Source organism: Schistocerca americana, chromosome 6 (genome assembly GCF_021461395.2).
Source record: "Schistocerca americana isolate TAMUIC-IGC-003095 chromosome 6, iqSchAmer2.1, whole genome shotgun sequence".
Classification (NCBI taxonomy): Eukaryota; Metazoa; Arthropoda; class Insecta; order Orthoptera; family Acrididae; genus Schistocerca; species Schistocerca americana.
Genome location: NC_060124.1, coordinates 525,011,490 through 525,036,175, shown reverse-complemented (window position 1 = coordinate 525,036,175; position 24,686 = coordinate 525,011,490). Strand labels below are relative to the sequence as shown.

General features: G+C 39.5%; 1 protein-coding gene across 1 annotated transcript; it reads left to right on the top strand.

Moving 5' to 3' along the window:
* Positions 1-9,818: 9,818 nt before the first annotated feature.
* LOC124619603 (cytochrome c oxidase subunit 7A-related protein, mitochondrial-like) lies at positions 9,819-23,948 on the top strand. Its single transcript, XM_047146105.1, has 3 exons — positions 9,819-9,977; positions 16,807-16,983; positions 23,664-23,948. Exons 1-3 carry the CDS (start codon positions 9,906-9,908, stop codon positions 23,799-23,801), a joined length of 387 nt encoding a protein of 128 aa, XP_047002061.1. The 5' UTR covers positions 9,819-9,905; the 3' UTR covers positions 23,802-23,948.
* Positions 23,949-24,686: the final 738 nt, after the last annotated feature.

The window sequence follows — 24,686 nt, the reverse complement described above, 5'->3', positions numbered from 1 at the left end:
CTACAATTTTGCCAGTAAACGTTTTCCAGACTACAGCATTCTGTTGCTTCACTTAGCCTACAGAATGTGTGTTAATTCACACTTCCAGCTATTGGTTCGTTATCGCAAAATGCTCCATACTTCGTGCTGTACAGGCCCACAAATTTTAAGACGTCTTTCCGCAACATCCTGTAGGTATACAGGGTGTTACAAAAAGGTACGGCCAAACTTTCAGGAAACATTCCTCACACACAAAGAAAGAAAATATGTGGTGGACATGTGTCCGGAAACGCGCTTACTTTCCATGTTACAGCTCATTTTATTACTTCTCTTCAAATCACATTAATCATGGAATGGAAACACACAGCAACAGAACGTACCAGCGTGACTTCAAACACTTTGTTACAGGAAATGTCAAAAATGTCCTCCGTTAGCGAGGATCACCCTCAGTCGCATGGAATCCCTGATGCGCTGATGCAGCCCTGGAGAATGGCGTATTGTATCACAGCCGTCCACAATACGAGCACGAAGAGTCTCTACATTTGGTACCGGGGTTGCGTAGACAAGAGCTTTCAAATGCCCCCATAAATGAAAGTCAAGAGGGTTGAGTTCAGGAGAGCGTGGAGGCCAGAATTGCTCCGCCTCTACCAATCCATCGGTCACCGAATCTGTTATTGAGAAGTGTACGGACACTTCGACTGAAATGTGCAGGAGCTCCATCGTGCATGAACCACATGTTGTGTCGTACTTGTAAAGGCACATGTTCTAGCAGCACAGCCGTATGAAATCACGATAACGTGCTCCATTGAGCGTAGGCGGAAGAACATACTGACGAAACTAAAATGAGCTCTAACATGGAAATTAAGCGTTTCCGGACACATATCCACATAATATCTTTTCTTTATTTGTGTATGAGGAATGTTTCCTGAAAGTTTGCCCGTACCTTTTTGTAACACCCTGTATATCACATTTCATTAATCACGCTTCATTGCTATTATCTTCCTAAAACGTAATTTAATAAAATTATTGAAGTGCTTCGCATGTGTCGTTGCAAGCGTCGAAAACCATTTGAGATATAGCAGCTACTGAAATGTGAAACAATTACTAACGTAAATATCAGCAGTAGCTAATACTCAGGCTGACAGGCGCCTACTCCATGGGGCCTTAGGGGGCCTGAGCCCACTCAAAAATTTAAGAAAATTATCAGTTATATTATGCTTTGTAAGATCACAAAATTATGTTGGAATTTTTTATTTTCCTTGTTTGATGATAAGTTATCCTTTAAAATACATTCAGTAATGAGTTAAAACAAATACTTGTTACGGTAGTAAGTAGGTTAACTGAAAATGAATAGTGTGAATCATGATAGTGTTACTGTGCTGCGGGCACACTTAGAATTTGTCCCGGTGCGTTAACCTTTGGGCGACATCAAAAGGACTGGAGCAGAAGCGCCTGGAACCCTCCGCCAAGCGTCGCCTTCACGCTTCTAGGCATTACGTCGCCGCGGCTGTATAAAGCCCACCCTGATGTCGCAGTCATTCAGTGTGGATAGTTTCGGTCAGTGCATGCTGCAGACGTGTTTAGTGTTCCGACTTTAGTGTCTAGTGGACTATTTTATATGACTGTATTTTATTCGTTTACTTTATCTCTTAGTGTATTGTGAATTAAGTTTGCAATGAATAAATTTGTTACCAAAAAGGCGGGCTTGGAAGTTGATGATAGTGCAAGTCAACCTCCAACAATTATTGGGTCCTCAGCTGCTTGGTTGTCTTCAGGCGAGAACCATTCACAGCCGAAACCTGCACAATCCGGTAAGGGAAGATCATTTCAGAAGTCCTGGTTGATCAACATATACATGGCTAGAATATGAAGCGTCTACCGAAAATTTTTTTTGCAAAACCTGCAAAGAGGCAGATGCTAGAAATCTACTACAATTTTCATCTAAAAAAAAAAAAGAAGATGCATTTACTTTCATAGGGTTTTCTAACTGGAAAAAGGCTTTGGAAAAAATCCGTCTTCATGAAAATACGTTTACGCATAAAGAACGTGTTCTGAAACTAAATTCTATCACTAACCGAAGTGTGGCCTCCCAATTGAATGAACAGTTGGGTAGCGATATGAAGAAAGGCCGATTAGCTTTTGATACAATTTTGACTACCGTGCAATTTCTATGCCGACAAGGACTAGCAATTAGAGGGCATGAAGATGTAAACTCAATTTTTTTTCAACTGTTTGAACTCCGAAAGAATGACATACCTGAGTTTAAAGATTGGTTAGTGCGTTCGGGGTATAAGGGGATGTCCCACAATATTCAAAACGAGATCATTGATCTACTAGGAAAGTCTGTGTTGAGAAAGGTATTGGCTTCAGTCAAGAAGACTGGACATTCTTCTATTATGGGTGACAAAACAAGTGATTCTTCGATTCATGAAAAAGTGCCCCATTTTGTATTCATACTGTCAATGGTTCCTTTAATCATCAACACTGAATCACAAAGTCTGTTTAGTATTTTAAAAGACGTTTTGGCTCGTCTTCATTTGTCAAAGGACAACTTAACAGTGCTATGATCGTGCCTCGAATATGAGAGGTAAGTTCAAAGGACTAACGAGGGAACCTCCCCATCGCACCCCCCTAGATTTAGTTATAAGTTGGCACAGTGGATAGGCCTTGAAAAACTGAAAACAGATTAATTGAGAAGACAGGAATAAGTTGTGTGGAACTGTGAAAAAATAAGCAAAATATACAAACTGAGTAGTTCATGGCAAGATAAGCAACGTCAAGGACACTACGAACGTAGGAGCGCCGTGGTATCGTGGTAACGTGAGCAGCTGCGGAACGAAAGGTCCTTGGTTCAATTCTTCCATCGAGTGAAAAGTCTAATTTTTTATTTTCAGTTTATGTGACAAACTCTTATGTTTTCATCACTTTTTTGAGAGTGATTATCACATCCACAAGAAAACCTAAATCGGGCAAGGTAGAAGAATCTTTTTACCCCTTCGCCAAGTGTACAAGTTAGGTAGGTCGACAACATATTCCTTTCATGTGACGCACATGCCGTCACCAGTGTCGTATAGAATATATCAGATGTGTTTTCCTGTGGAGGAATCGGTTGACCTATGACCTTGCGATCAAATGTTTTCGGTTCCCATTGGAGAGGCACGTCCTTTCGTCTGCTACTCGCACGGTTTTGCGATGCGGTCGCAAAACACAGACACTAAACTTATTACAGTGAACAAAGACGTCAATGAACGAACGGACAGATAGTAACTATGCAAAAATAAAGAAAACAAAATTTTCAATCGAGGGAAGACTTGACCCAAGGACCTCTCGTTTAGAAGCTGCTCACGCTACCACGGGACCACGACGCTCCTGAGCTCAATTTGTCCATAATATTGCCTATGCGACCCGTGGACTACTCAGTTTGTATACTTTGCTTATTTTTTCACAGTTCCACACAACTTCTTCCTGTTTTCTCAATTGATCTGTGTTCAGTTTATCAAGGCCTATCCACTGTGCAAACTTATGACTAAATCTGACGGGGGTGCGATGGGGAGGTTCCCTTGTAAGAACGTAAGTTTTGGATATACAACCAAAATCATGTTATTTGTACTGCACTGCTCACAGTTCAGACTTGGCAGATGTAGACAGTCTCAGCCATCTTACGTCTATGAAGGATATTATGGATTTAGCCAAGGACTTAATAAACACTGGAAGGGAATCCAGCAAAAGGATGGGACTTTTCAGAAGCATACGCTGTGAGAGCACCGACGACCAAGCTGGTCTACGACCCCTTTGCCCAACTCGATGGACTATGCGATCTTCTATTACCTTGAGAATATTGAAAAACTTTGAAACATTTTCTGCAGAGGACAAAACAGAGGCAGGTTACAAATATACAGGCTACCTTGAGTCACTGTTACAATTCAAGACTTATTTCTTTTTACGTCTATGTTAGCAAGCCAGGAACCCAGTAGAGGATGTCAATGAAAAAACTCAATGCCCTCATCTAAATGTTGCTGACCTGAAAAAAATCTATGATTGCTTGATTTGTATATTGAATGGAAGGCGTGATAGTTTTGAACACTTTTGGGAATTGTGTTTAAAATAAAAACATTCACAAGTTGATGATCCTTCGCTTCCTCAGAATCGAAGTATACCAAAGACGTATGAAAACAACGAAGCCAGCTCACCGCACACTTTCAAAACCACAAAGGAATACTACAAAGTTATTTACATTGAAGTTTGTGAAACAGTGCAATCTTGCATTACTGAGCGGTTTGCTTCAACTGGACTCACACAGGTCATTGCAGTTAAACAAGGGTGCTTGCTTTTAGTAAACAGAGGTAAAAAAAACTTGGAAAAATCAACTGAATTTTTCAGAAATAAACTAGACATTGAGAGACTGCGCATACACTTGAATATGTTAGCCGATATCGCTAATAAAAAACAATTGGTCTTAAAAAACATGTGTGATGTAAGAAAGAACATTACACAAGAGCCAGCAGTTGGAGAAATGTTATGTGAAGTAGTGAAGTGCATTGAACTTCTCCAAGTAGTTCCAATCACGACAGCTTCAGCAGAACGATCATTTAGCGCCCTTAGACCTCTGAAGCCAACAATGGGACAGAAGCGATTGAACAACTTGGCTGTTCTTCATGCCCCCCGAGATGTTTTGGATGAATTGGATATCCGACCAGTCATCAACGACTTCATATTCAGTAATCCAGTCAGACGGTCGACATTTGCGCTAACCATTCTAAAGACACACTAGCCCTAATAATGACATTTAGAGCAATATTAAAAATCTTTATAAAATAGAGAAATAAATACGTACATAATGTTAAATTTTAAGTTTCGAAATACACTCCTGGAAATGGAAAAAAGAACACATTGACACCGGTGTGTCAGACCCACCATACTTGCTCCGGACACTGCGAGAGGGCTGTACAAGCAATGATCACACGCACGGCACAGCGGACACACCAGGAACCGCGGTGTTGGCCGTCGAATGGCGCTAGCTGCGCAGCATTTGTGCACCGCCGCCGTCAGTGTCAGCCAGTTTGCCGTGGCATACGGAGCTCCATCGCAGTCTTTAACACTGGTAGCATGCCGCGACAGCGTGGACGTGAACCGTATGTGCAGTTGACGGACATTGAGCGAGGGCGTATAGTGGGCATGCGGGAGGCCGGGTGGACGTACCACCGAATTGCTCAGCACGTGGGGCGTGAGGTCTCCACAGTACATCGATGTCGTCGCCAGTGGTCGGCGGAAGGTGCACGTGCCCGTCGACCTGGGACCGGACCGCAGCGACGCACGGATGCACGCCAAGACCGTAGGATCCTACACAGTGCCGTAGGGGACCGCACCGCCACTTCCCAGCAAATTAGGGACACTGTTGTTCCTGGGGTATCGGCGAGGACCATTCGCAACCGTTTCCATGAAGCTGGGCTACGGTCCCGCACACCGTTAGGCCGTCTTCCGCTCACGCCCCAACATCGTGCAGCCCGCCTCCAGTGGTGTCGCGACAGGCGTGAATGGAGGGACGAATGGAGACGTGTCGTCTTCAGCGATGAGAGTCGCTTTTGCCTTGGTGCCATTGATGTTCGTATGCGTGTTTGGCGCCGTGCAGGTGAGCGCCACAATCAGGACTGCATACGACCGAAGCACACAGGGCCAACACCCGGCATCATGGTGTGGGGAGCGATCTCCTACACTGGCCGTACACCACTGCTGATCGTCGAGGGGACACTGAATAGTGCACGGTACATCCAAACCGTCATCGAACCCATCGTTCTGCCATTCCTAGATCGGCAAGGGAACTTGCTGTTCCAACAGGACAATGCACGTCCGCATGTATCCTGTGCCACCCAACGTGCTCTAGAAGGTGTAAGTCAACTACCCTGGCCAGCAAGATCTCCGGATCTGTCCCCCATTGAGCATGTTTGGGACTGGATGAAGCGTCGTCTCACGCGGTCTGCACGTCCAGCACGAACGCTGGTCCAACTGAGGCGCCAGGTGGAAATGGCATGGCAAGCCGTTCCACAGGACTACATCCAGCATCTCTACGATCGTCTCCATGGGAGAATAGCAGCCTGCATTGCTGCGAAAGGTGGATATACACTGTACTAGTGCCGACATTGTGCATGCTCTGTTGCCTGTGTCTATGTGCCTGTGGTTCTGTCAGTGTGATCATGTGATGTATCTGACCCCAGGAATGTGTCAATAAAGTTTCCCCTTCCTGGGACAATGAATTCACGGTGTTCTTATTTCAATTTCCAGGAGTGTATTAGTACTAGTTTAGTAGTGTATTACCATACTACTGTAGTAGTGTATTAGTTATTTTCAAATACTACAATATTTTTAGGGTGTAAGAACCAATTAAAACCCTCTATTTACATTCTTTTTTAGTGAAAGTATTAGGCATGCTGTATTAACTTTATTAACTGTATTAAAGCATTAACTTTGAGATATTGTTTTTATTTAATGAACCCTGAGACTTATTCAGAGTAAGCTTAAGTTACTATTACTGTGCGATAGCAATATTTTACGTTTTATTCTTTTAATGATAGTTTAGGACTCATTTAAATATAATTTCAGTCTTTTCAGGGCTATATATTCACTGCTCTGTAGTAGTTTATAGGCGTGATTATTACTGTAAATTAAATAAGCTTTTTACGAAAATACCGTGCGTGTTTATGTTTTGTTTCTTTTTTCAAAGCCAAAAATGTGTCAAACTTGTCGAGTTTTCTGGGGTGTCGAGTTATCGAGAGTCCAGTTTTCGGGGTTGTAATGTTGATCATATGACTCTAAAATGCTTAAAAAAACTTTAAAACTCACTATCTTTCATCTAAAACTTAGAAAATTTCCCGGGGCAAGACCCCTAGTATGCCCCCCCCTCCCCCCCACCAAAATTTATTATAAGTTGGCGCCCCTGGTCAAACTGTGCTTCATTTATTTTTGTTTTTTGAGTTGTGTTGTTCATTGGCAATTATTGTTCAGCTTATAAATTTTCGCCTCAGTTGTAATGAGAAGCCAGCGAAAAGCGACAGCTGACACACGCAGAGTTTTGGATTATTGCTTCCAGTGTGGAGCTGCATTGTGTCCACACTCTTCACCCTTACTACAAATACAGACACCTACATTCGTCTTTTTCTACGCCATTGTGTTTACTTAATTTGAACATAAAAGTCTTGCATTGTGGCTACAACTAGCATTGCTTTCGAGTGTTACCTACTTGCTGGTTACCAACACCCGCAAAACAGTAACGCAGCGTCGTGGGGTCAATACACTACGTCGTTCTTACGAGGTGCATTCAAGTTCTAAGGCCTCCGATTTTTTTTTCTATTTAACTACACACCAGAAATCGATGAAACTGGCGTTACTTCTCGACGTAATCGCCCTGCAGACGTACACATTTTTCACAACGCTGACGCCATGATTCCATGGCAGCGGCGAAGGCTTCTTTAGGAGTCTGTTTTGACCACTGGAAAATCGCTGAGGCAATAGCAGCACAGCTGGTGAATGTGCGGCCACGGAGAGTGTCTTTCATTGTTGGAAAAAGCCAAAAGTCACTAGGAGCCAGGTCAGGTGAGTAGGGAGCATGAGGAATCACTTCAAAGTTGTTATCACGAAGAAACTGTTGCGTAATGTTAGCTCGATGTGCGGGTGCGTTGTCTTGGTGAAACAGCACACATGCAGCCCTTCCCGGACGTTTTTGTTGCAGTGCAGGAAGGAATTTGTTCTTCAAAACATTTTCGTAGGATGCACCTGTTACCGTAGTGCCCTTTGGAACGCAATGGGTAAGGATTACGCCCTCGCTGTCCCAGAACATGGACACCATCATTTTTTCAGCACTGGCGGTTACCCGAAATTTTTTTGGTGGCGGTGAATCTGTGTGCTTCCATTGAGCTGACTGGCGCTTTGTTTCTGGATTGAAAAATGGCATCCACGTCTCATCCATTGTCACAACCGGCGAAAAGAAAGTCCCATTCATGCTGTCGTTGTGCGTCAACATTGCTTGGCAATATGCCACACGGGCAGCCGTGTGGTCGTCCGTCAGCATTCGTAGCACCCACCTGAATGACACTTTTCGCATTTTCAGGTCGTCATGCAGGATTGTGTGCACAGAACCCACAGAAATGTCATCTCTGGAGGCGATCTGTTCAATAGTCATTCGGCAATCCCCCAAAACAATTCTCTCCACTTTCTCGATCATGTCATCAGACTGGCTTGTGCAAGCCCGAGGTTGTTTCGGTTTGTTGTCACACGATGTTCTGCCTTCATTAAACTGTCGCACACACAAACGCACTTTTGACACATCCATAACTCCATCACCACATGTCTCCTTCAACTGTCGATGAATTTCAATTGGTTTCACACCACGCAAATTCAGAAAAGGAATGATTGCACGCTGTTCAAGTGAGGAAAACGTCGCCATTTTAAGTATTTAAAACAGTTGTCATTCTCGCCGCTGGCGGTAAAATTCCATCTGCCGTACGGTGCTGCCATCTCTGGGACGTATTGACAATGAACGCGGCGTCATTTTAAAACAATGCACATGTTTCTATCTCTCTCCAGTCCGGAGAAAAAAAATCGGAGGCCTTAGAACTTGAATGCACCTCGTATGTTTCCGTCTGTTCTCTCCAATAGAAACGCATGTTCACGGGTACAAGCGAATGTTACCGAACGGTGGCGAATTGTCTGCAAACGTTCGTTCAATTGTGTTCGCCTCCATTTGCTCAGGTGTAAATGAGTCTTAATATGATCATCAGGCTCCAGACCTATCTTGCATTTGTCAAGGAAGAGAACTGAAGCCACTGATCGAAACCGCATTTTAGATGTGTCTTTGGTCGCCTTCTCTGGGCACCTCGGTCCTTGTGGGAGAGCGAGATTGTGTTTCTGTCTTGCCAAGAGGCCAAACTGGTCGAGGAAGGATAGTTGTGTACTGACCGGCTCGACACAGCCTTCCTGGTAGCATCCAAAAAGATAGCATGCAACTCTGTTGCATTGTATCTGGAGTACCTACTAGTTTTGATATGTACAGTACTCATTCGTCATCAGCTGGTGTTGTTGATGGGAGGCGACCACCACAAGGTGCATCTTTTTTGTCTCTCAGTTGAATGGTCAAATTGTTTCATTGAGGTGTAGCCCAAATAGGTGGACAACGCCCCGTGTTTACAACGCTTCTTGGCGTGTCCGATATAGTGGATGACGTTCTTCCGCTTTCCCTCCTTGCGCTCTATATCTTCGGTACGGTGCCTCTTGAAACACCAAACTCCTCAGGTACCTTGGTTAGGGAAGCATCCGCCATCCGAGCACCAATAATTCCACTTTGTTCGAAAGCACTGTGCTCAAACATAATGCACTCACAACTACACGGAACACTTTTCTGATCTCGTCTGACACCTGCAAGGTATTGAGTGCATCGTACAGGTTCTGTTCGCAGTCAGATGCAACAGTGCAACTTGCAGGCGTGGCTAGCATCTACATTTATGTTATAACATGCATTTCTTCAGATGGTTCTATAGTTTTGTCCAACAAAAAAATGTAGGTACTCCAAACACGCTGGAAGAGGAGACGCATGGGTAATACGCCACTTTCATAGATATAAGAAAAAAATTTGCAAGCAGTTTCAGTAATTTCCCACCAAGATACAACTTTCCAGTTTTAATCTGCAGCAGCGAGAATATTTTGCTTAAAATTGGTGTAAGAAATACGCTACATCGGAGTACCACGGTTCTCATATGGATCCCATGTGCAATGATAGGCGACGCGCTTCGAACTGAGGCGCGTTGTTCGTAGTAACGTTACCTGCCGCGAGGAGCAGCACCTCCCACCAGCAGCACGCTCGTGGCAGAGATCCAGAGGTCGAGCTGTGTAGGGGTATTGCAAGCAGACGATATTGTGTGGACGAAAAGGGAAGCGAAATGTTCTTCCAGTTTAATAATTTCACAGGGAGACTCACCGGCTCCACACACATGCATCCATATTTCCCTGTGGTAAGCGGCCAACATTATTGTTCAATTATGAGACCAGTTGGCTTTAATTATTCAATTTTTTAGATATAGTTGTGCACTACTCAAAACCAATATTTGTTACACGTAAGCCAACACATTTTAATTATAGTTAAATATAATGATGCTGATAAACTTTGTCATTGTTCTTCAGTAAGTATTTTTTTCTGTAAAATAATATAAGCAAACGTAGTGATGTGCTCACAGTTGATTACGTTCGGGATTTACTCACGTTATGTGGATCGTGCAAAATCTGACCATAATACAGAGAAATGCACCTCAGTTCTCCGACAGGTATTTAAAAAGATGTCATCACAATTTCTAATTTGTATATTTGGCCCATTCCGTATTAGCAGTGGTAAGACGGAATGTTGTAAATGTACTTACAGAAGACCGCCTTTGGAGCCTCCAAGTTTGCTACAACTGCAAAGCTTTGAATAAAGCACAATACGTGTTTGTCTCGGCCCCCAAATTTACAATATTTTGTGCAGATGGGGTGAAATGTAGTTTACTGTGAATTTGTGATTTGCAAGACTCAGTTTGCGACTGCAGTTCAGCAAACTTGAAGTAAGGTCTAGGCAATTTCCTGCGGTGTAATCATGCAAATACTGGTGTGTCCTCTACTGCAACATTTTGGATGCAGCTCAGGTACTAATTAGTAAGTTGCCTAGTACATTTATGACATTTGTTCGTGCTGTTATGATCTATTCAATAATAATAGAAATAATCAAATTTAAATTTGTATATTTTTTCTAATTGTGTAAACTTAGGAGCTAAGGATAACACATCTGCTAGAAGGAGATTGAGTGTTTACTGTATTGTATGTATCCAAAAGTTTTGAAAACTGTTTCTTTTGTGTTACTGAACATAAGATTTTGAGTCAGTGATAACAGAGACTAGGTATAAAATCAGTTATATTGGAAAAGAACAGAAAATTAAGAAAAAATAGTATTTCAGCTGTCATTTTTACTTTATATTCTGTCCTTAATGTAATTTGAATGTCTGGAAGTCATAGGTGAAGTTACTCGTATTTCATGGAAAAGGTTTTGGAATATTCGTCTCCCATGTCTAGATAGCAATGGTCACAGCAAGACAAAGAATTAAGGGATTTTAATATTCATTAATTTAATTTTTACTAGCATGGATTTGGGAAATCTACATAATTTTAAAATTCAGTGTTTTTCATATCATAATTCTGATTAGCCTACTTTTATACTGTATAGAGGTAACTGTGAGATCGATAAAAATATGTATTACAATTGTAAGGCATATGTGCTGTGAAGTTCTAGTTGTCATTTGAACCAAAAAAAGCCCAGTAGACATTTGCCCTGTTTCAAAAGATGTCCTTTATAAATAATTGTAAATTTTTATCATTGTGAACTAGTTTTATTTGATTATTTATTTTTTAGTTATAATTTATCAGGGTGTAAATTCATAACATTTTGACTTTGGTGATGGTAATGGTCCCACTGCTGTTAAAGAATATTATTAGGCCTAGTCCTTTCTAATATGTCGAATTCTAATTATCTTTTCTAATATGTCGAATTCTAATTATCTTTCCCTTTTGCTCAAATGGAATTAATAACATTTGTAAGAACCATTAATGGTTGCAGAAGAAGCCATATGTTAAACTTGAAATAAATTCGAAACCTCATATCTGTATCAGTATGGAATGTGATACTCAGTGGTATATTAATATTCCTGTTATTTTAGGGAAAAAATGCTAAGAGACAGTAATTTTCATTATTCTAAGATATAAATACATTGTAGTAATAGAGAAGACTCCATTGGCCTATAAAATATTCTAGAATTTCTGCATGAAGCCCCTTCACAGCCACCCATAAATTTGATACTTCTGAAGTTTCTGTACTATTCATTCATCTGCCAGTACACTGTGCAGCAGCAGATTATGTCCAGAAAGTATACTAACAACAATGTATGGCTAGTGCTAATGTACTATATTGATAAGTAGAATTTCTTCTAGATTTATTTGTAGTCTACTTAAAAAAAAAAATTCCTGTGTATCAATAATGATGCTGCAATTATGGACAACTTGGTGTTAGGACTATAATTCATTATATTTTTGTTTGGGACTGGATTAATACAGCAGTATGTACAAGAAAAGTGGATTTGCAAGGGTAACTTATAGGTCACATCATTGATGTGATACATGCACAAGCACTGCAACATTCTCTATTGAGTATATTTTAGTGCATTGAAGGTGTATGGAAACATACAAAATAGAGCATATGATAATATGGACATGTATAATTCAGTGGATCATTTGTGTCACCTCATTTAAGAGCCAATATTTCTGTGCAGTTGGTGATTTATTCTTCTTCCTGAAATGTTTGTGCCCATGCAGGTCATTCACAGAGCCTCTGCCAAACATATATGTTCTCCTGCAGTGTATCATGTAGCATCTGCTCCCATTGCTCTCTCTTCAGGTCACATCATTCTTCACCTGGTCTCCCTGTCTTGTCCATGGTCTTCCAGTCAGCCTTTGTCCAGATTCTGTCAATTTTAGGGCTCTTCTCAAAAAGTCTTTCTGGACCCATTCATTTAATGTGGTCAGACCATTGAAGCCTAACACTCCATAGTTTATTTTAGGGGCTTGAAATGCAACGTGTTTCATATTGTTTAATTCCTTATCCTGTCCCTTCTTGTCGTATCCTAGAACCCTCATAGAAATCATATCTCTGTTGCTTGCGTTCTGATCAGAGCTTTGTCAAAATCCAGCATTGTGATTCATTGGTCAAAACCAGCAGATAGTGACTTGTACATTGTGATCTTTATTTTGGCACATATTTTACAAAGTCTTAATTACGTCCAATAAACAATAACAAAATTTCAAACAATTTTCTATTCTCTCAGAAATTTCATCCTTGATGTTCCTTTCTTGGCTAATTTGCTTCCTAGATACTTGAAGGCATTTACTTCTCTAATAATTTTTCCATTGCAAGTTACAACCTTCATTTTTTCATTTTTCTTGCTGATTTCATTACTTCACTTTTTGTTAAGCGGATTTTCAAGGCTGATTCATTAATTACTCTCAGCCGGCATTTAGTTGTTCTTCCAATTTATGCTCATTTTCATCTCATATCATCACAGCATCTGCATATGCTATGTTTTTCATATCATTGCCATTGACCCTTGGTGAACTTCCCGTATGATGCTGTCCGTGACTATATTAAAAAGCCCTGGTGGAGCACACTTTTTTGCCAAACCTCTTTATCTGCTGTAAACGATGGAGTTTTTGCCATCTACTATAGCATAATTCAGGCATTTTTGTACATGTTTGATTCTCACTGGCATTCCCTTTGAAAGTCCCAATCTGTGCAGACCTTGCTGTCTCTCTCCCTTCTAACAGTGTCATAAGGCCTTTTTGTATCTATGAATGCAACTGTGTCTTTCCCAAATTCCTAGTTCTTTTCAACAACCTGTCTGCCTGTAAATAAAGCATCTATAAATGATCTTTCAGGTCAAAATCATTGTTCTTCTATTAATTGTTGTTCTATCTTATTCCCTATTTTCTGTAAAACTATCTTTTCATAAATCTTCATGCAGTGGCACACTAGCATTGTTTCTCTCTAATTCTCACAGAGTGCCTTTTTGCCCCTCTTAAAGGTAGGTATAGTTATTTCCTTTGTCCAATTGTCTGGAATATTTCCATATGTCCGTACTATTCTCAATCTATAAAACCACTGAATTCTGATAGCTCCTGCAGCTTTGATCATTTACACTGTGATGTCACTACTCCAGTGGCTTTGCCATTTTTTGTTTGTAATACAGCTTTCTCTACATTCATCATCTGCAGATCATCTCCTCCTATTTCTTCTCTGTGTATTTCTTTCATCTCCCTCTATCTCATACTTGTTTCATCCTTTCCTTCGTATAGTTCTTGGAAGTATTCTTTCCATTCTTTAAAGACTACTACTTCCTCTGACACAGTTTTTCTTCCATGTTGATGATGTTTGAAGTATTTTCTTTTTGTTTCCTTCTTTTACCTAATATGTGGTATATCATCTTCTTGTTGTTCATAAAATTTTCTACTTCTTTTGTGAATTTTTCCCAAGGCATCTTCTCAGCCAATGCTGTCATTTTCCTTGCTGCTCTTCTTAGTCATTTCCATTTTTTTTCCATTCTGGTTTTGAACCATTCTTTCATTGCCTTCTTCTTCACAGTGTCTGTAATTCTCACATTTCACCCAGGAAGTTTTTTGTGTATGACTTTTGTTGATGTCCTTGCACTTGTTTCTCGTTTCTTCCACTGCCCTGGCTAGGGCCTGTTTGACACTCCTTCATCCTTCATGTACATCCTTCCTCTCATCTTTAGGAAGGTGTATATTATTTGTATCCCCATATATCTCTTGGGTTTCTCTACCTTTCAGATTCTGGCACTTGAGTTTTGTCTGTCTTATTCCTTTTCTGAATTTCTTTAGTGTCCGTACCAATAGCCTGTGGTCACCTTAAAGATTAATGCTTGGTATCACTTTCACTTCTGTCAGGCATCTTCTGATTTCTTCAGTTATTACAATATATAGCTTATTATGGATTTATGTGCCAAATTCCAACTGTAGCTGATAAACTTGTGACACTCTTTTCTCATACCATCCATTACCAGTTATCCATTTATTTCTCAGACATGAGTCAAGTAATACCTCACCTTCCTCATTTCTGTGATATCTTCCATGGCTTCCTGTGGCTGTTTCATATCCTCTTCTATCACTCCCAACTCTGGCCTTAAACTCTCCCATAATCACAGTCTTGTTAGATGTTACACCATATTGCAGGTTAGTGATAAACTTTTCCTTCTAATCTGTTTTGCATCTTATTTGAGGAGCATAAATGTGGACTGCATCAAGAATATTTCTTTCCATCTTAAGTTTAATTATTCTCTTATATTTTCCACATTAAGTAATTTGTTCACTGTTTCTTCTTTTGACTTTTCCTGACCACCATATCTTATATCCTTTATCCTGCACCTTACTAAAAGTCCCTATCTTTCTTACCTCACTTAGTACCATCATTGGTATGTACCCTCCTGTCATGATCTGTGCTATTTCCTGGGTTCTTGCATCCATTTATAAGGATACAATGTTTAAGTCCTATGTATTTCTTTGGACAAATCTGCCCTGCTGCCTGTCACTTTTTGAGGTTTCTTTAGGGTCTTCAAAGCTACCCTAGTGTTCTCCACTGTACTTTGATCCTATAGGCAATGCCCTACTTCAGGCAGTTGCCTGTTTCCAAAATGTGGTTGAGGAGTTGGACTTGTGGGAAACAAATAGTTACTGACTTATTTTAGTTGCAAGCTGTGTATAAATAATCTTATGAGTGCTATCATAAAATATGTTAGAATCAAAATATGTCTAACCAGTTTTGTACAGTACCAATTGACAATGACAAACTTCAGTTAACTTCCATTATTAATAGATGTCTTTAGAAGTGAGGTGCAGACATTGGTGCATAGTAATTGACAGGCTTGCCTAAACTGCACAAGTGTGAACTCATAGCACCAGCTCTTATTCTCAGTAAAGACAGTTTACAGGAAGTAGGAGTCTCAATCACAAGCTTTAATAAAATCCTCTAAAGTGTCCATTTTATGATCTCAGTTTGTGCAGCACAGATCAAAAACAGATCTGCATGCCCAAATGTTTGTGAATGGCAATTTCATCAAAGTACTTGCTCATCAAGAAGTTTGCTGGTATATACCACAGAGTAGGTTTTTATTTTGAGTGCAAATGGATGAATAAATTTGGCATCCAAGAAAAATTAATACATTCTTTAAAAATGTGTACTTGAATTGTATAGTTAAAGATCAAAATAGTCCCCCAGTGTGCATATACATCATTTATTTATCAAAACAAACTGATGAAACATGTTAGGTGTAACTGATTTCTTCTTCTTACTGAGTAGGCAATTTACGTGTTCTTTGTAGGCCTTACTTCCAGTCTAATGGTGGGCAACCTGTCCTTCATTTTCTTTGATTCTTTCTTTTATTTTAAAGTTTATAAAACTATCCTATTCAGCAGAGCTTAACACACACCAATTTCCAAACCCAAAATTTGTATAACTTCCTTAAACAGCAATTTGCATTATAAGCATCGTAATATTTGTAAAATTTTTACTTGACATGTCTAAAATTCCTCTCCTCATGTTACTACCGCCACCCCCGCCCCACCTTCTCACTATAGATTTCTTTTTCATGGGAGCTCTTCTTATAATGTTTGTTTCCAGTCATAGCCCCAAGGAAATGATTTCGAGCAGTAGAAAACTTCTAGTAATGCAGTTTACTTTGGCAGTTATAGATTTAGAAGGCAATATGTCTCATGGTACTAACATAGCAAAATGTTATAGTGGACTCTTAAGGCCTGACACTTGACTGAATGATAAAATTTATTTTAAATGCAAAAGGTGGAATACAAGCATTTAGAGGTGCTTCCAGAAGCAAACTTGCTTTGTAAAGTACTAAAACAAATGACAGTTCTACTTATAGAGTAGAAAACTTGATTTATGAACTATTAAATATTCTCCAACCATTTTAAATGGCACAAGAAGTGATTTTTAGTTAGGAAATTGGTGACATGTCAGTATCAAGATTGTTCTGTACAGCTCTCAAACAGAACGTGAGACATTGAAGAAACTATGTTTAGCATTTTGCAAACATTTATGATCTGTGATTTGGATCAATTACAAAAAATGAAAAAATACTTGTTTAAATTTAGTTTTGTACTTTTGAACAGAATCTAATTTATATTAGAGAATGTAATGTTTGATATACATGCTTAAATGTTTTATTTTTTCCCCCATGGAAGAGTGCACAGCCACTGGAAAGGAGGGAACCTCCCAAGATAATATTTCACAGCAAAAATGAACAGATGGCACGGGTTGCACCACCAGTTAGACATGCATCACAAAACCTTATTCCAGGCACAAATACCCCCTATGGTCCTGTACCTGAGAATCTGCGGCGCAAGATGGAACATTTTCAGGTAAAATAGACCTGTTTCAGAATTTTTTCATATTTCCAAACAGCTTAAGAATAAGAACCCTGTGAATTTCTTATGTTAACTAGAGTGAATGGGTTTGAATGTCTGATATTTTAATAAGTTCTAACATAATCTCCCTCTCCACTGGAGAGGCAAGGGGGGGGGGGGGGGCGGCGGCGGCAGGGCAGAGTTAATGCTACTTCATCCATTGAGCATTAATTTTCACTGTTGATAGCCTCTAACATCAGTCAACTGTGGGGGCTTAGTGTTTATTTGTGTGTGTGTGTGTGTGTGTGTGTGTGTGTGTGTGTGTGTGTGTGTGTGTGTGTGTGTGTGTTTAGCTACCTTACTTTACTGGAAATGATGTGCATACCAAAGTTCTAAATTCCCTTGCTGCATTTGTGTCTTGAAAATGACAGGATGTACATCTGTCAAAATACTGGCCTGTATTGAAGATGTTATCCAGCTGTGTTCCCATAAGTTACCTGATTATAAATGTAGTAGATAATCTTCTTATAGTATGTATATCACCAGTTAATATTTGTTGGAAGTTAAACAAAAATGTTTAAAATATATTACATGAAAACTACACCAGGAACATCTCCTGTATAGACTGAAATTTCTTACATTATGTAGTATACATTATACCAATTCTGTGTGACTATATGGAACTGTGACAGTTGGAAGCTTCAAGTCGGTGTGACATACAATATGCTTAGTTAAATTTCATTACTCTCTACTGGATGTGACTTCGGCTTGATCTTTTATTCTTCCTGAAGTTCATGTCAATCACCTGTTGGTAAAGGCACTACCTGTTATTGTTTTTCAGTCTGAACATTGGAGTGATGAAGCTCTCTGCACTAGTCTGCCCTCTGCATCTCTGCATAACTGCTGCAGTCTACATCCATTTGAACTTGCTTGCTGTAGTTAAGTTTTGGTCTCTCTCTCTCTCTCTCTCTACAGCTTTTACTCTCCACCCTTATCTTGCCTGAGGATGTATCCTGTCAACTGATGTCTTCTGTTAGTCAGGTTGTCACAAATTTCTTTTTTTGCCAGTTTGATTCAGTATCTTCTCAAAAATTACCTAATTTTCTGGTACAAACAATTGACCCCATTTTCATTCCATGTACAACACTACACTCCAAACAAATACTTTGAGAAAAGGACTTTTTAATATTTAAATTTGTTTGATGTTTATAACAGTCACTTTTTCAGAAATGCTTTTCTATTACCATTATGCATTTTTATATCCTCACTGCTTTGACTATTGCCAGTTATTTTTCTGACAAAATGACAGTCTTCATTATTTTTAGTGTCTCATTTTCTAACCTGATTCCCTCACCTTCACTTGATTTGATTACATTCAGTTATCCGTTTTACTTTTGGTGTGTGTTTTACAGTATCTCCAAGACATTTCTCCTTAACCCAAATTGATCTTCCTGAGATCAACGTTTAAAAGTTTTCCCATTCTTCTGTAAATAATTCAGTTCATTATTTTGCAAACAGAACTTTAGGCTGGCAGTTCAGTAGTATTCACGCCTGACAGCATCTGCCTTCTTTGGAAGTGGATTTATTGCATTCTTTGTGAAGTCTCGAGGGATTTCACCTGTTCGATGTATCTTGCATACTAGGTAGAATTGTTTTGTTGTGGCTGGCTCTTCTGGGGATCCCAGTAAATCTGAGTGAGGGAATGTACTAGGCTTTGTGGGGCTGGTTTCAATGTAGGTCTTTCAGTGCTCTCCCAGTTTCTTCTTGCAGTATCATGTCACACATCTCGTCTGTATGTGCAACCTATTGCCACTCAAAAATACTGGTCTTAATTTCATTTCCCTTCTGTGTATTCCTTCCACTTTCATCCTTCATTTATTTGCGTAGTACTGGCTCGCCATCAAAGCTCTTAATATCCATAGATATCAAAAAGTTGTTTAATTTTGCTATAAGTGGATCTATTTTTTCCCATAATCATGCATCAAAAGCTTTGCAGTTTTCTGCAAGCCATTAGTGCATGCAATTTTACACTTTCCGTCAATCAAATTTTTTAGACACTTGTATTCCCAGAACGAAATTTTCACCCTGCAGCAGTGTGTGCTTCCAGGCAAATTTTTATTCTGGAGATATCCCCAGGCTGTGGCTAAGCCATATCTCTGCAATATCCTTTCTTTCAGGAGTGCTAGTTCTGCAAGAGAGCTTCTGTAAAGTTTGGGAGGTAGGAGATGAGGTACTGGCAGAACTAACGCTGTGAGGATGGGTCGAGAGTTGTGCTTGGGTAGCTCAGATGGTGAAATGTGATTTATTAGTCTCATTACATATATTGTACAGATCATGTGATCTGTTGTACAGGAGACATGTGAAGTTTAGCAAAAATGTAATGTATAATGATACAGAAATTCTTTTTACACTGTTTTAAAAATAATGCCAATAAATAAAACACCACAATATTACTATAAATCAGCAGTTTCCCAGTTACCTTTGTTGTACACAGACAACACTGCAATATTAGCTATAGATTTTCATTGTTCAAAGTATCAGACTGTCTTCCATGAATTCTTCAATGGTGTAGTAACATTTCTCTAATATATTTTGGAGTAAACTTTCCAGCGAACCAAGGTCCATTGTTAATAGGTTTCTTCCTTTTAATTTGTTATATATTTTTAGCCCCATGTACAGTGGTGTCTGAGCATAAAGCTTTAAGTGGTGCAAAGGAAATTTGAAGTTTTCCTTGCGACAAGTACCATAGCTATGCTTGAAACGGATCTTTTCAAGAGTATGTTGATTACTATATACAAAAATCAAAATTTCAAAAATGTACATTGAAGTAATTGTTAGTATTTTTAATTTCTTGAACAAAGGGTGACATGACTCATTTTGTGGGCAGCACATGTTTCTAATGATTTTCTTCTGAAGAAATAGTAGCCTTGTACTGCTTCTAGAGTTGCCCCAGAAAATTATCCCATACCGAATAACAGACTCAAAATAACTGTGGTAGACTGTCTTTCTTGTGTCCGTAGGGGTGGCACCAGATAAAATAAATATTGCAAAAGGCAGGGAATTTAATTTATTTGCCTGGAAGAGCACTTGTCTGCGAAAGGCATAGGGCCCGAGTTTGAGTCTCGGTCTGGCACACAGTTTTAATTTGCCAGGAAGTTCCATCTGTATTCCCTTCCATCCGCTTCGTTTGCTGCATTTTTATATTTTCTCCTTTCATCGGTTAAATTCAGTGTTTCATGCTATCTGAGGATTATTACTGGGCTTGTTTTTTGCTTATTTGATCGTCTGGTGCATTTACCATTCCCATTCCTTAAGGCTGGTCATTCAGCTAGTTTGTTTCCTTTTCCTTGTTTGTCTAAGTTGCCTAATGTTTCCTTTTAAGCTCTCAGCAACCAGTGGTTAATTCAATTCATCCAGGTCTCATATCTTTTTGCATTTTCTTCAGTTTTGATCTATAATTCATAACCAATAAATAATGGTCAGTGTAAACATCTGCACCTGTAAAGGTTTCAGAGTTTAAAATCACTAGGACCCTTCCATATACCCAACTTCACATACATATTTTACCTGAGAAGATGCCATAATTGTCAAGTCATACAATAGTCTGCATGTCACCTACATCATGACTTTTTAAACCAAGTGTTAGTGATAGATAGATTGATTTAGGTTCCAAATTTTATCAGGTGACTAATCCTTTCACCCCTCTCTCGTCCCATCTAACCCCCTCCTCCCCCCCCCCCCCCCTCCCCACCCCAAACCCACCAACTCTCAGCTGATTTTCTCCTACAATTCTTCTGTTTCTTCCTTTTTTTACCATCAAATTCTGCCTCTACATCGCAGTTAATTTGTCATTCTCCTTAGTGATCTTTTGTCTCGTCATACATTCTGTCAATCTCATTATCAGTGTTCATCTTGATCTTAATAATTGTAAAAATTGATATGTGTATATTTGGATCTTAAACATATCTTTCTAAACTACTGAATCAATTTCAACCAAACTCATTATGCATAGCACCTGCTATGTGGAAAGAACTGCTGTGAGAGGTAAGAACACCTACCTTTCCATAGTAGTGGGGCAAAAAGAATAGTTCTTCCTTACTGTGATGTATGCAGTGCTCTGCCAAGTACTGCCTGTCCAATTGGGGTTCATGCAGGACATACGTGTTGTTGGGGTAGTATCAAGTATCGAAATGCATTGCAAGTGTTATATGAGGAGACCATGTGGCTGGATAGATAGATAGATAGATAGATAGAGAGAGAGAGAGAGAGAGAGAGAGAGAGAGAGAGAGAGAGAGAGAGTTGAAACTGGGTTCGCTATAATGAAGCATGTGTCGAATCGAATGGTGGGCATTTCGAACACTTCTTGTAGTATTGGTGTAATAGGAAACAAAGTAATGTGGGTTTCACTTTTGTTACGATACTGTTATAGAAAAGGAAAATAATTTGAATTTAATTTTCATTATGGCATTGTTAAAAAGAGGAAACAGTTGATTGCAATTAATAGAAAACAAATTACATGATAATTGGTTGATTTTGTACTAAGGGAGACATTTGAAGTTAGCTTTTCTTTAGTACCACAACCTTCATTACTGTAATTTTGTGAAAGAAAAGAAACATTTGGTTGTACTTAATTCATTGTTTACACAAGCGAATTGCACATTCTTGACAACCCAGTGACTGTTTACATTGCTTGTTTCAGTAGTACCTAGCTCACACTGTGTCATTGTACACATCCAATGTTTACATTGCTCTTTTCCGTCCATTATCTCTCTTATCTCTGAATCGAAGTCTGTAATGCACAAGCAAGGTCATGTGCTGTCAGCAGACAGGGAATCAGCCCTTACCCAATTTGTCCTGTGGATTAATGAGAACTGGTGAGCCATCCAGTCTGGATGTGTGTTTTAGGCCATTTGCCACATCAAGCTAGATAAATGATCGACTGGTACCGATGTCCCACCTCAGGTACACACTAAACAAATATTTAGAAAATGTTATCATGCTTGAATATGATACCTGCTCTAGGCACAGATGGATGGGGTGCACAGATTCTAGCTTGAGAGAAAAGGCTCACTGTGTTTAGAGACTCGTACATGAGGTTGATCAGTATGGCACATTGCACTAGAAGAGATTATTATTTATTGTAATACTCCAAACCACCACATTCAGGATGTCTGTGCTACATTGCTTAACAATGTAGCCTGTGATATGATGGGTATCACGGTACTGTCTTACAAATGTAGCTCCCTTGCTGTAGGATAGGCCAGAGTGAAACTTGTGCCCACATACAGTAAATTTTGTCAGTCACACACTAGAGATAGTTTCACATCCATTTTTCAGCCTTAGGTGCTGTTGCTGCCTGACTAGACTCTAGTGCATGGCATGTGTGCCACCAATTCAGTCAGCTTGGCATCACAACATTAGTGCAGACAGGTCTATACCCATTGCAGGGCTCTATGGATAGTATGTACAGCCCAAGGCCACCTTCAGCAAGAGGCCGACGAATGTTGCTACATCGATAGAAGTTGCAAAAATGTTAACTGTCTTGAATGCTTTCCAGCATGTACCAACTTCAGATGAATGAAACTTTGTATCATCTGGTACCTACAATGCCAGCATCACTTTCAGATTGATTCCTCACAACAAATTAATCATTAACTCCATATCACTTTTAATTTCAAAATTGTTATGTGCTAGTTAATTTTGGCAAAAATCAGAAAGAAATCATTACCAGTCAGTCATTTCATTTATAGAGATTCAATTATTACCTCCAACCACCAGACTGAGGGGCTCCCGAGAGTGCACAGATAGTAGAGCCAACTTTTTGGAGAAAATCTTATGGTTTGTTATGGTTATGAAAACCAGATAACAGTGATTCAAGGCTGTGTTAACATTTTATGGTCCAGTTCATCATCACTTTGTATCACTCTCATCTAAACACCAGTTTTCTCACATGCACTGTATCCTAACAGTACAGCCAAAATGTGATGATATGATAGCCAACTGAAACTGAGTGACTTGCTGATGTTGTTGTCCTTGACACTGATGAGATACATGGCCACTTTCTTTGAAGTTTCCACTTCATTTGGATGCTGCCCATTGACTGAACTACTTTAATTTTTTTCATTCTGCTGTTATCGATCACTTATTACAGGTAGACTGTCCTGTAGATCCTCCGAGTTCGGGTTCATTCCAGTTATTCTTTTCAGTTATTAAAATGTTTGTGTCAGGTAATTGACCTGAAATAATTTTAATGTAAGTGGTGCAAAAATATATGAAAGATATGAAAGCAATGACTTTTAGTTGTGTAAAAAGTTTGTTTTGCCCCTATACCAGAATTTGCATATCTCAGAGCTGTGGTTTAATCTCTGTAATTTTACTGCCAGTGTGGTTTGGGTAGCTCAGAATTAGACCTTTCTTCTTAAGGTCCAAAATGCATGACTTACCTTTTTAATATATTGTGCTACAGATTCTTTTTAGTCATACATGTCGGAATACTTTAAATGTGCTTGGCAGTGTTACTCTTTACAAATGAGCTTTCAGTGTTCTCTGTAAACAGTATTACTCTTTGAAATATAAAATTTTCATGTTTATTTTTAATCCTATTATTAATCTTCCATGCAATGTAAATGTCAGTTTCTCTTTATATGACTAACAACACATCATTAATATAAGACCATGTATTTTTGTATTTTCAGAAGCGAGATGGTGTTCCAGTTCATCTGAAAGGTGGTCCTATGGACAGAGCCTTATTTGGACTCACAGTAGCCTTGTGTGCTATTGGACTGTTTGAAAGTTTCCGCTTCTACTATATAATGTCTACACCAAGGAAATAGACATGGATAAATGCTAGTGTGTTAATAGTAGGAAACAAAAATGTAAATCATTTGACAAAAACTGTGGAGAGACCCCATGAGTCATACGTGATTAATATTGTAAATATTATTTATTAAAATAAATGGAGATGTATTATTCTTCTACAATTTATGAAAAGCTTTTATTTGAGAAATGTATGCTTGTATTGAAGACAACATATTTTTCAAAAATGTTTTTATATTTACATGCAAATTGCTTGTGTCCAACAAAATGCCGATGATTACCATTTATTAAAATAACTCAGTAGTATAAGGGAAAGATAGATTTCTACTTACTGTAAAGATGACACATTAAATTGCAGACTGGCACAACTAAGACACTTACACATTAGCTTTCAGCCACATTCTTTGTCACAAAATGAAATACACAGTCGTCTCCCAGCTGGTCTTGGTGACAGTCTTCCTCTTCTTTCCTGCGTTTACTCACTGCCTGCCAAAGTGTACACACTTCAGCCATACTGTATCAGTGATGGTCAATGCGCAACACATGCCTACATGACCATGCAGATTGTTGACGCAACATCTGATGCCACAGATTATTACATTTATTCCTATTGGTCACACTTTTTCACTCATCCTAACATATTTTCACATTTTATTTTCCCACCTAGCCATGCCACATGAACTTGGGGCCCTCGGCCGAACTTGGGGCCCTCGGCCGAACTTGGGGCCCTCGGCCGAACTTGGGGCCCTCGGCCGAACTTGGGGCCCTCGGCCGAACTTGGGGCCCTCGGCCGAACTTGGGGCCCTCGGCCGAACTTGGGGCCCTCGGCCGAACTTGGGGCCCTCGGCCGAACTGATCCACCTTCCTCTCTCTTCCCTTATACTAACACATGCTTCATATGT

What these genes read in the sequence shown, in the direction of transcription:
- LOC124619603 (XM_047146105.1), top strand. Translation starts at nt 9,906, where the DNA reads ATGTTCTTCCAGTTTAATAATTTCACAGGGAGACTCACCGGCTCCACA. An exon ending in TGCATCCATATTTCCCTGTG is followed by an intron (nt 9,978 to 16,806) that starts GTAAGCGGCCAA and finishes CCCCCATGGAAG; the next exon opens with AGTGCACAGCCACTGGAAAG. An exon ending in GCAAGATGGAACATTTTCAG is followed by an intron (nt 16,984 to 23,663) that starts GTAAAATAGACC and finishes TTGTATTTTCAG; the next exon opens with AAGCGAGATGGTGTTCCAGT.